General features: G+C 35.0%; 1 protein-coding gene across 7 annotated transcripts in view; it reads right to left on the reverse strand.

Annotated features, from left to right (window-relative positions):
- The window catches only part of LOC150094164 (tight junction protein ZO-3-like), a 528478-nt gene that overhangs the window by 486295 nt on the left and 28784 nt on the right, over window positions 1–13399 (reverse strand). For all 7 annotated transcript variants that reach the window (XM_090411771.1, XM_090411769.1, XM_090411767.1 and 4 more), the window contains exon 2: window positions 8741–8815. In XM_090411771.1, coding sequence (XP_090267897.1) covers window positions 8741–8815 — 75 coding nt within the window. The remainder of the gene's footprint in view (window positions 1–8740; window positions 8816–13399) is intronic.

Raw genomic sequence — 13399 nt, forward strand, 5'->3', positions numbered from 1 at the left:
GTAATTACAAAATTTCCGCTTTGTCTCGCAAGCTATTATCAATGTGAGAGAGTGGAGATTCAAATACAGCACTTTATGTGCTATTAACAGTGGTTATTGTTTCATGGGAGGGGGGGGGGGGAATGCTAGGGTTATTACACGTAGCTGTTAAAGATTTCATTTAAGCTGATTGTTCGAATTTGTTGATGCTTCTAGGTAGCAATTGAGCATAATTCCAAAGGATCCGATGGCCAGTGTTATTAATAATATGATGTGCATAATAATGGCTCTATCATTACCAAACATCAGTGGAACATCCGTCACAAAAATATTATCAAATCTCTGATATCATTCCCGCGCCTTCGGATGAAACAATGACATTATTCATAGGGCTGTGTGAATTTCTTTTTTTTACATCAATGGTGCTTTGTGAGACACAAACCAAAATATTTCTGATTATATTATAATTTGTTAATTAAATGTTTTTACTGTGGATACGTGTTTGCACGTATCCACAGTATTTTGAAGGGATTTCCCACAGTTATCTCTCCATCCAAAAAGGTACTTGATCGCTCACAAAAAAAGTGGGTAGCTCGTTTCAGTTTTACGAAAAAAAAAAAAAAAAAAACACTGTCATGCATTTGGGTTCCTGAAAGATTTCTGAATCGTATGTGTTCTTTTAGCAAAAAAAAAAAAAAATTAAGATTTTAATTTGTGTGTGCGTGTGTGTGAAAAATTCAATGCAAGTCCTTCCATGTGTCTGCTCGTGCATCCTGGAATAATTGTAGCTACAATGTCTAATCTTTTTTTTTTCTTTCAAACTCTTCGTGGCGAAATCACGTTAGATATATATATATATATACCTTATTATCTTTACGTAATCTCATAGTGGTGGTGGATGTAAATCAGAACTCAGTCCTTATCTACCCAACCGTCTATTCGGAACGTGGGCATCGCCTTCTTTGAAAGAGCGAATCGAGGAACGCCCAACTCCAAACTGCAAGAGCAGACTCTTCGCCAAGACCTTTCAAAACGATTCCGAACGAAGTCGATTATTTCATGATTTCTCAGGCGAATCGGACATATTTCTGAATATTTACTTTCTTTTAAACGGATTACATCACCGTCTATTCATTGATGCAATGATTAAGTTAATTCACCAATAATAGATCACCTGAGAGAGAGAGATTAGGCTTCTGCATACTATAAATCGCACTTTGTTATTGAAATATCGCCATCCACTTACTAAATGAAAAGAGAATATCACATTCTCTGAGGTGTACAATATCTACATCAAGCAGCTATCAATAATTTAGTCTGAAAATATTTGCATTTAAAATTCGGCCATTATATTTTGTGAAAATCCTGCATCGAAAACAAGGCGAAATTCTCAGCCATCAAACAATATATTGCAACAGCAAGCAAGGGTTGCGTAATAGTAAGTATACGCCATCATCGCATTCTTTGTGGAATTGTTTATCAGCATAACGCGTTCAACTTAAAGTTGAAGGAAAACTAATAAATAAATTTTCACGTGAAGTAGCCTGCGGTGTTAAAGTTACTAGTAAGAATATCGTTCTCCCAGAGGCTATTTGAATTTTGTATTTCATAAATCCTCGGAAAAGTGGCATGGGGGCGCTGCTAATAGCAGCATGAAAGCTAATAGCAGCATACTAGTAGTATACCGTTTGTTAAAATTCCAGGCATTTTGTTTTGTGGCCAACGCCCTATTAATTAAATTTTTAGCCTTTTACATAAAAATAATGCAACATTATCTTTTTTTTTCAACCGACTAAAGACATTGGTTAAAAAATGTAATTAATAAAAATAATCAAATAAATAAATTAATAAAATAAAAATAACGTTTATAAGCAATCTCCCTAACAGCACAGACGATTGCAGATTTTCGAAATCGAAAATTATCCGTCAAAAAATCGGTTGACGATGTGCTATATGTAACCATTATAATGAAAGTAATTCGATTATAAATTCTACAATAATGCTGACGTCTAGTGTTCAAAGTTTAAGTCAGCTCATTAATTATCACTTCATCTTGTTCTTAATGGAGATGTTAATTTTTCGTAATCCCTAGTTACGTGTCATAACAATGGATTTCGTGTGTGTGTGTGTGTGTGTGCGCGCGCGCCGCATGTAAATGTGAAAAACAAAAGCCATCGTTTGTTGATAATTTATAAAAACATCATCTTTTTTTGCTAACATTAAAAAAAAAATCACCGAGAAATGGGCAAATAAGAAAGAAAAAAAGTAGTGCCAGATTAAAATGAAAGAGGATTACAGCTCAAGGTTTTTGATAACCTTACTTAGCAGGAGATAAATAATAACTGCCTTAATACAGTACACTTTCAGTTTCTGTTATGAATTCCTAACCACACCGTTTCTTAAATAGTTGTGCACTTTAAATATTAGCATATCAAGGTGAGCTATGGCAAGACAAGATAAAAACGTACGTGACTAAAACAGTAGTTAGCGGGCGTGCAAATCAACATTGCGAAAGTAGTAAGAGACCGGTTATACAAATCAGAAGCCTTAAGCAGTAATTGCATAGCGTATGTCAGTTTTTTTTTTGCGTCCCCCCCCCTTATTCCCATTTTCACGTAATCTACGTCATCATATAGCTTTATCAGACCATAGATCAGTTCTGCATATTTCAGTATTTATCTTAACCTTTCAATCCGGGTATATATGAATCAGTCCTACCATTAGAAACTATCCATGTTTTGTTTTTAAGGGAAGAAAAAAAAAAGCTTTTTTATGCGAATCTCACCCATGAAAGATTGTAAATTTACAGTATAGTACAGTATTAATATACTTTCAAGTGCATTAATAATTCATTAAATGGGCTATATATACAGTATGGTACATTGATCATCCACTAGCCTTGTAGGCCTAATGGATAAGGGACTCGCTCTCCAATCAAGGGTTGTAGGTTTGAATCCCTCCATGGTCATGGATGTTATTCGTTTGTCTTCAGGTGGGAGATGAATTACGTCACAGCGTGAGACCACTCCCGCTTCTTGTGGGCCTGAAGTAGTTTAAGAAACTCTGTGGTCTCGATCACGTAGTTTCCAGACTATATATATATATATTTTTTTTAAAAAAAAAATCTTCAGTCACCCCCCCCCAGTACTGATGGTCAATAGGTTTACAATCTTTCCTGAGTAGACAACAAAAAAACTATATAATACATATAATTATTGAATAAATAAATTTAAGAAAAAAAAAGCTAGAAAATAATGCTTAATATCGAATAAGTTAACATAATGCAAATATATTTAAGCCTATTTACTTGTTTATTATTATTTTGCATTGTAGGCATGTAATGAGAATTTTTTTTTTCTTTCGGGAGTTTGGATTTTCCCATTCTCCCATGACAGAATTAAAAAAAAAAAAAAAAAAAAAAAAAAACTCAATTAAATTTCTATTTTTGTAACTAATAATTTGATAACATATTACTTGCTCTAAACTGAATATTCGGGAAGTTTTCCAAAATTAACTAGGATTTTTAAGATGTATTTAAGAGGATGTATTTTTAATCTAAAAAAAATCATTTTCTTTTAAACTAAGGAAATCTTTTATTTTTCCATAATTTAAATCGCGAAAGATAAAACACACACACACACACACACACACACACATACACATTAAAAAATGCCACATTTTATCATATCCTTTCCCACTTCTTCTTAAAGCATCACATTTAACTTAGGTCATTTAATTTTTCATTTGTCTCCACCCTTTAGTAATGGGAGAAAAACAAGGAAAACAGCTGCAATACTTATTAAAAAAATAATAAAAACAAAATAATTAATACATACAACTCTCCAGAATAGTATTTTGTTTCAAGAAAGAACAGCACAGTGATCTGTAATCCATTAGCAATTCACCAGAGCCTCCGTAGCTCAGTCGGTATAGACCCTTTGGTCGGAAAGACCTGGGTTCGATTCTCGTCCATGACGTGAGGAACCTTCTTCTGGTCTCTTTCGACTAAAGGTGAGTTAGCCGGTCTCATACGGCGGTAGAGGGTTTTTTCTCCCGGAAACTCGAGTTTTTTGACCCTCAGAACAGGCAAACCGGCCCATGAACACACACGGATTTCATTTTAATTAGGAGGGCTCAATCTGTCCTAAAGGACGGTTGAGGATCGGGTAGAACCCCACAAGAATAAAATAAATAAAAAAAATAAAAGCAGTTTACCATCCTAATCAGAGATTAAAGAATGCAAATAGATGATAATACCAATACTTCTGTTTACTAGTTCCTCTGAACGTAATAAGAGGTTCTACTAGTTTAGAGGAAGTGTTTTTCACTGGGGAACGCATATAACTAAAAAAATCGAAAACAAAAGTTGACCGTAGTTTATAAATTGGAAAGATTTATAATTATTCAACACTTGGGAACTATTATTGTAATGTGTTTAACAGACAGTTTTTCCTTAGGGGTCAAAATTATCTCTCAAGATATATTTCAAAATAAGTAGGTCTATCGATAGACAATTTCTCTTTCGAGACTTTGGAACTTTTTATCGTGTAATTTAGTTATCTATTTCCAAGCTTTTTTTTTTTTTTTTTTGGGAGGGGGGGGGGACATCGCTGAGTGGCATAAAGCTGGTATAAACAAGTGCTGAATGCAGTTTTAAATGGAAATCATACTAATGATCTGTTGCTAGTAAACCGCACCCTTGCAACTCTGTAAAAAAAAATGAAAAGATACAAACCTAGCTGCTATCTAATTGCCTTCCTTATGAACCACTTGCACTCACCTGAGCCTGTCTGCCCGAGTCCATATCCAATAATCCAAAGCACAACGTCTTCATACAAGTTGTCCAGCGTGTGTCCCACACACTCTTTCTCAACAAAGACTTAGGTCGCTCAGATCACCGGCTCGCTGCTTAGACAGCTGGACACTTGGACAGTTCCACATTCCCTACATAGCAGAGACTTCATGTCAAGTACCGAGTATCTGACGCACACAAAAATTCCCCCCACGCGACTTGCTCTGGGATAGGGTCGTAGCGCGTGTACAGTCTCGCGGGCCGAGGCGAGTAAACATGCACGTACGAAGTTCGCGGCTGTACGAAGTAAACTGCAAAGAGAATCGGCAACTGGCACGAGTCTAAGTTCCACCAAGGTTACAGCAAGACTGGCATGCGGTGCGCATACCTAACTAGCAAGTGAAATGGCCCGAAGCAACAGGTATCTTAAGGTGTGCGTGCCTTCCACTCGGAGACGGACAGGTTTAAGGGGGTCTGGAAGTGTATCCACCAAAGGCCATCCTAAGAAAGTATCTATTAAAGGGCTTCCATGTTACAGTTATTACCGGGAACGTTTTAGTTCTATAAACGTGAGTTTGAATTCATAGTTGTTAGCAAAGCAATGGAGGTGAGGTAAAAGTCAGGCGATGTGCGGGTTGTGTTAAAGTTTGACCTCATGGTCGTCAAGATGTCGACAAGTACGCAGCAGCAACGTAACCTACCAATGGTAAAATCGGAAGCATGCATAATTGATTATCATTTCGTATGCATTTAATCTATTTAAAGCAAGGGATCAACACGATCATGAGGCTTCGCTTGAGGAATGCACTGATGTATTCCTATTTTGAAAAGTTGAAGGCGAAAAAGAAATTACGTAAATTAAAGATAAGGAGTTATTTAAAAATTAGAATTAAAAGGAATATCTCATGAAGTGCTTTATAAGCAAATTTGGGATTGAATTTCACTTTTTTTTTTTTTATTGCTGTAGTAAGGGAAATCCAGTATATTCGACTACTAAAAGCAATCTGCTAAATCAACAACATACGTCGCTATTTGCATTTAGAGTTGAATTCGAAGACTGTCATTAAATGTAATTACGCCTACAAGCTGAACACGAATGGTTCACTGTCGCAGTGGGCGAACGCGTCCGTATACACACACACACACACACACACACACACATAAAGTAGTAGCTCATCAGAAGCGCCGAAACGATGACCTGAAATGAATATCTAAAAAGGCAAAACATAAAAAAGTAAATGATCGATCAAATACTTGAATCTAATTAGCTTTTTCTTTGTTTATCGTATTAAGGTTGGTGGACGTGCGCCCAACTACATGAGCTGACATATGCATGCAAACTATCTACTCATTTTACATCGGTTAATGGAAATAGTTCGCGATTGGTAGCCGACAATTACTTGAAATTAAAAACAAAATATAACTTTTGTTTTTAAAATAAAAAATATAATTCTAAGAGCAAGATAAATTTTATTTTTAATTATAAATGTCGACATTTTATTTATGACACTGCGATATATAACGGCTCCATATGCATAGCACCCAAATCGTGAATTTCACACTCCTCCAAAACATTACAATGTCAGAATGGTTGCTACTTGCATCATTATGACACACAGCTTCAACACTATCTCAATTAACTTCTTAATAGAGGGTGGCTTATGTAAGTCATTCATCGTCATTTTCCCCACTGGATATTCCACTAATGGCCTGTTTGGTTGGTCAAATGGGGTGTCTCTTTCCTCTCCCATCCTCTATTAATTTCGGACCAATTAGGATTATATCAAAGCAACTAACGAAGTACTACGTCTGTGTTCCTCACTCACTTTATCTGTTTATGCTGGACGAAATGAGGCAAAAGAGCAGTCTTTTTTTCTTACTACACAGGTGCATAATTCTCTGGGGGGTTCTCTTACTACCCTCAATTACGAATTGACCGAAAATGCGAAGATAAGATCATCGCAATCAGTGCTCAAGTTACACCAGATGTGTTATTCAGCGGATGCAGGACGAAATTGCATACCATTGCGACATCCGCAGCATCAGTGCATAATCACGCGAGCTGTTTAAACTGAACTAATAAAACTACATTTTTAGCTATCTGTCATTGCTCTGTACTTTGTACTACGAAACAGGTTAATAATGTTAATGGTTGTGCAAAGTGAGACGTATTTTTGAATACTTTTACTTTATATAAAACCCACTGAACATGTTCAGCGTGTGTTTTAATTAAGCAAATTGATCATAAATGCTATTAACTGTTAACTTTTTTAGCAGTTATTGGGTCATCGTACACATAATCACAACCCAAATGACTTTAAAACATACTTTTCGAACCTAAGCATGCCAACGAAGTATGCCTTGATATTTTAAAAATTTGCTAATAATAAGGACATTATATTGAAGAACTACAATATATTATTTTATTATTTTAGTTTGAAAGCAATCTCATCTTCCCGAAAGACTGGAACCTTATAATATATTAGTTCTGTAGCCCAGTCCAGAATTGGAGTTGAGAATCTTACACATGGTAGGGCTTTGCAGATATAAAAAGTGGTAACTCCCGTTTTAGAATTAATATATTTTGCATAATTTGGTGTAATATTATGATCAATACCGGTATAGCAGAGAACTATACGGTTACAGCGTTATCAGCTATAACCAATAATTGCATGTAACAAAAATGCACATTAGAATAGAGCAGATGCTTATCTATATTTCTTCCCTATTGAGTGCCCTATTTTAATAATGAAAGCAAATAGACCAAAATCTGCATATAACACTGTTTAGCAGTAACATTACTTTATTAGGGATACAAAATCTCGATTTATAATTAATTATCGGGAAAGAAATTTCTCTCGGCAGGCAAATACCCTTTGTTCATGCATGATTTCTAGTTTTTCACTCCAAGAAATAGACAAACGAACTTTTAGAACACATAAAATTAGACACAGTTTGAAAAACTAACTGAAAAGCTAAACATAAAATAAATTCCAACCATTTTGAAATTAACATAAATAAATAAATGAAAAATCTCTATAAAAATATGGCGCCTGCGGATTATACAATGAGAGGAGATTAAGAAGAAATGTATTAATAATAGATTTAAATAAATGCAGATTGGAAATATGGAAGATACTGCTAAAGTAAAGTTATTTCGGTGAATAAAGAATATAGATAGAAGGAATGAAGAGAAAAGAAAAGTTTGATATGTTTAAAGAGGCCTCGGAATGAAGGGCTAGTCAGAATATTATCCGTAGGAAAGTGCATCAAAGATTGATGCAGGGTGACAAAAGAATGGGTGCGCGTGGAGGGGGGAAGAACAGCTTAACCAGAGTACTTTCTTCTAAAGAGATTGTCCGAAATTTTTAAGGAGAATGACTTCGCTGACACCGTCTTAAAATGTAGGGACAACAACAATGTAAGTAAACTAGTACACAATTTTGGGGAAGTGGGCGAAAAGAGAACGAATAAAAACATTAGTAGCAAAGGAGAAAGCCTGGCTTTTTTTTTTAAAGATATAAAGCAACTATAAATGTAATGTTTGTGCCAAGAAAAGATGGAGGTTAGCGTTTATTCCAGGAAGAGAAGTCTGTTCTTGTCTGATGAGCTGGGTATTATCCAAGGTAAGAATAGTCAAGAGTGTTTTTCTTCTTCTTTTTTCGGAAAAAAATTAAGCAGAATTGGTTTGGGATATTATGCAAATGAAAACTGCCACCCCACTGGAATTCTAAAACTGTTTTCAAGCAAGTGAATAAAAGAATGAAGAGTACACGCAAATCAACTTCTGCATTTACTTTAACAACATCCCAAATAACGTATATACATTGTGGGGTAATACAGGCAACGTATAATGAAAAAAAAAAAAATCATTGATTTAGTCTATAAAATTATTAGCAGGTATTATATAGGCTTAACTCCTCCACTACTGCATTCGTTTCAATCAAATGAAATAATATTTAGGCTTACCAATTCTCCTGGACTGACGAAAGATTTCACAGAATTGTATTTGTTCTCCCGAGTATTGGCATATATTCTTGCAGGCTACAGAAGAAGATAATCGTTAATGGAAGAATCCTTAGAGTATTCCATCATTTGAAATTAAAAGCAAAGTAAATACGCAATAATTACTGGTAATCATTACAAAACACAAAATTAAGTATAACGATCTGAATAAATATGTAAATAATGTTTATCAATATCATTGCTGTCATTAATTAGTCAAAATATTTTAAGCATGGAGTAGCAAAGTTAAAATATCAAACGCATATATTAACAACTCCGTTGTAAGTAACGGACGTATTTTAATAAAAGTTGATATCTGAATCTCAACTAAAATTTGTAGTCGCCTCAAGTTTGGTTGAAATTGGAACATGCAAAATCAGACAATCAATTTGTTATTTGTAACATATTGTAACCAATAAGTTACAGACAGCATATAAGCCAAAAAAAAAAAAAAAAAAAAACGAGCTCTGTTATATTATTATAATAAATGACTTTTTTTTTTGTTTTTTAGGATTGTCTCAGATTATTTCCATACTGATGTCCAATATTTGATCAATCTATTCATGATTTACAAAAATACGTGTATATGCTCATTTTGTTTTTCATGCGGATATATGTAATCGATTTCAAGAGAATTCAAAACAAGCATGGTTAGTTTTATGCATAATTTGATTTTTTTTTTTTTTATCTCAAACTGCAAATCCGGTTGAAATCCAATAAGCTAGACCTTTTGGACAACAGGACTTTGTAATGCCATGCTATGTTTTTCCATAAATATTGTTTATTACTAGTCTGTTTACTAGTCTTTGATCCACTTCTCCTGGTATAGATTGATTAGATTAAGTTACTAGAAATACAGTAGCAACAAAATCAACAGTTACACATATATTCAGAGAGAGGAAATCCATTACAGTTAGCATTTCCAAGTACTGGTTGTTTTACTAAACCCGATCCACTGATTTGTCATTCATAAAAAGGAACTGTATGCTCTTCTGAGATAAAAACTAATTCGATCCTTTTTATATTACTACTTGAGATAAATACTCACTTTAAGTTTGCTATTCTTCTATTTGCCTTACTGATTTATTACATTTCGAAGCACTCATGCAAAATTGTGATTACCTGCTTGGATGTCCACGGCCAATCTGAAATAGCTAAAGAACCAGTTACTATGCTTATTGGCATTGCTGGCGTGGCTAGAAATCTCAGGGTTCTATAAATGCCAAAACAGCCACGTTCATCAATACCAGACTGTGGCGACCACTATCTGTAAAAATTCTTATTTTTCCAATGGCATATTGTATTAGACTATCACAACATTTCGTGGATTGAAGAACATCTTTCTATATTCAAACATTTTACAGATATCTTTATATTAGTAAATATATATATTAAAAAAAAAAAAAAGATGTAGCATCTGGAAACCATGTGGGATCAAGTTTCATCAAGCATAATTCAAACTAAACACATAATAAAATAAACGTTAATCTCCATTTTCGTCTTAATCTTCCAAATTCAACATTTATCTGATAATTGTATAAGATGGGAGAAAAACTAGCAATCTGGCAATCCTGATGTCTCCAAATTCAGTGAGATGAAACCAGATAATCTACGTATCACATATTACTTGGGATATAAGAGCATCTGCGAAGAGGCAATCCATCAATGTATGATGCCAGTGACTGCCAGAAAGGCCTCATGTGATCCCGAACAGGGGAGACATTTCGAAAAGGGCAGAGTTGACTTCAAAGGGTGTGCAAACAATGAAGGCAACACCTAGTATGTTCCTTATGTGGAAACGACAGGAGAGACTTGCAACAACAAGAATGTTAATAATTCTAGTCGACAGACAAAGATTAATGAGAGGGATTGCCGACAAGAACAGTGCTTCGAGAAATGCATAAGTAGAAGGTACATACGCACAGGTTTTATTTTGTTTGTTTTTTTACACAGGTACACAAGTATGTTTGCACAAAGCTGTGGCACAAAAATTCCTCGTTTTACAATAATAGGAAACTACAGTAGCCTAAAGAGCATAGGTTCTGGACTTCTGGAAAGGCGTATAATCTGCAGAAGTAACTGTAGGTCAGAATCTATTTGATGATATGCGATGACCTCTCGATCCAATGTCATGCTGTATAAGAAGAAGCAGTTTTGAATGTCCTTTACTGGGCATCCTTCTCCATTTTTTTTTTTTTTTTTTGCCTTAAGGAAGACGCTCTGAGCTTCAGTAAACGTAGACCTTTGCTCAAGGTTTACGAGAGAGATAGCGATTGACTCATCGTTTCCCATGCCGCGTGGGAGATGATGTACAGTGACGACCAACTGTTTCACCCATCAGACGTCACAATAAAGTTTAAAATATGTGACTACACCATTGAAACATCATTTAAGTATGAAGCATTATTTGTGGTCCCTACTGTGTGGATGATTGGATGCATCTGCCATACATCAGGAAGACTCAACACATGGTTATAGTCCACCTTCTACATCATTTTCCCCCATACTAAACTGAATATGTTCTTTGGCTGGTTTGCATGCTCCACGGGATTAAAAAAAAAAAAAGTTTCTAGGCGGTGAGGGAGCTACTACTCACAAATGACATCGGTTAACTCCTTCTTTACTTAAACTCTATACACAAATTGAGTCATCTTGTACAAAACAGAATCCAATGGAAGAATCATATCAAGATGGCAGCAGACACCTACGGGCATTGGACCCATGGTTGTTGTTGATGATGATGATATACTTGTATAAAATTTTAGTTACTAAATACATTAATTTATTAACTTCAGAAATTAAAAAAAAAACAAAACGAATGCCATTGAAATAATTCTAAGTCGGGGCGCAGTGAAAATTTTAATAAGACTGTAGGGTGAGGAGAATGATGCTAAAGTTTGAACTCTACTATAAAGGTTTCCTATTACATTTCAAACAACTCTGCATTTGTTAACTACACATCATTATTTCCTCACAATGAAAAGACACAGTCGCCCTTCAAAATCAGTTAACGCAACATTCATTCCCTAAGCTTGCCTTCGTAGTCAACAGGCAGTAACGGTTACCACACAAGGACACCGCAACTAACAGTGATGTCTGGGCAACATCCCACCGAAGTGGAAAACATTAATGAATAGACTCAGTGAACATCATCGAGCATAACTATAATGACCTTTCTTATACTCAATAAAGAACGCCTAATAACTATTAAAATTCAGACTATTTTTAACACACTTTTTTTTCTTTGTATTTAACGTCATTCTAAACTGCGAATTATAATGATACCAAATTCTATTTCAATTATATATATATATATATATATATAATCAGTTAATTAGAAGCATTTTCTTTATTTTAAGCAGGGGAGTTTGCTAAATCACTACATTTGACATGCAGTATGAAATCGAGTACGTGGCTGAATCTCTGGGTTCTACGTGCGAGAATGTCTAGTCATGTGATACTGATCATGTTTGGAACGAGTAACACGCGGTCACAACTGCAATGTAAACAGTTCTATTTTTCCCAAGGCTGGAAGTATGGGGCCTCTGACCACTTGCCCTACTCCAAATGAACACTTCCCTCGGCTATAAATAATGGCTCACAAGTCAACATATTTTACTGAGTACGAGTTGTAATGCAAACAGGTGTCGCTTTATTTCATTTGATAACAGCTCTAAATATATTTTTTCAGAGCAGAAAAACTATTTTTAATTTATTCTTAAAGAACAATAATTCATACGATAACAGTCAAGAACGTAGATTTAAAGACGTCCAGTGCTGACACCTGCTGGAAAATTAAAGAACAGTGTTTAGTTATGGATGTCACAATTAAGAGTTAATTGTTTACTAGTTTTTCGGTGATGGGAGAAATTCTTGTTGGGAGAAAAACCGCTGTGTTGTCTTTCGTAATTGAGAGAGGTGGGTGAGAAAAATACGAATAGGGAATCCGTCTACTTAAATTTTTCTTGACACACGGAGCACCACTAGGCCAAAATAACTCTGTGAAATTTCTTTTGTAAGTTAAGGTTATGGAAAAACGTTTGCTGATATGATTACAAATTGCCAAATAATCTAAATGCAATCGTTCCACAGGCCTATTTTAATAAATAAACGAATAAAGTTTTTAACGCCTTTTTATTCTCCCAAAAAAAATATAGGCTGAACCCTAGCTTTTGGAAATATGTAGTCAGCCGATCCCTGTCCTAAACAGTTACCGATGAGCTGTTCTAAGCTAATGGCTAACAGCAATTTTGAAAGTAATCAAGAGAGGATATAGACGATAACTGCTACCATCTTGTGATCCTAAATCTGAACTAAGTAATTATTGTTTGAAATAGTGTGAATTCGAGAGTCAACTGCTTTCAGTTGTAGAATTAACCCTGCCCCCGAGTTTCCAGAAGGGGGTAAACCTTGTTGTCTGCGACAAAAAATAAACTAACCGACTGATTAAAAGACCAGAAAAAGTTCCTCTACTAAGGGACTACTAGACTAGAATCGAAGAATCGAACCTGTTTTTTTTTTTTTTTTTGCTGCCTAGCACTATGGAACCAAAAATGTTGCCAACAACGCCGCTGGGCTACACAGAATCCCTCACACCTATATATAAAAAAAGGAAATTGTGTC

Source organism: Typopeltis vanoorti, chromosome 22 (genome assembly GCF_054136105.1).
Source record: "Typopeltis vanoorti isolate ZY-2024b chromosome 22, IOZ_Tvanoo_1.0, whole genome shotgun sequence".
In the NCBI taxonomy this organism is placed as follows: Eukaryota; Metazoa; Arthropoda; class Arachnida; order Uropygi; family Thelyphonidae; genus Typopeltis; species Typopeltis vanoorti.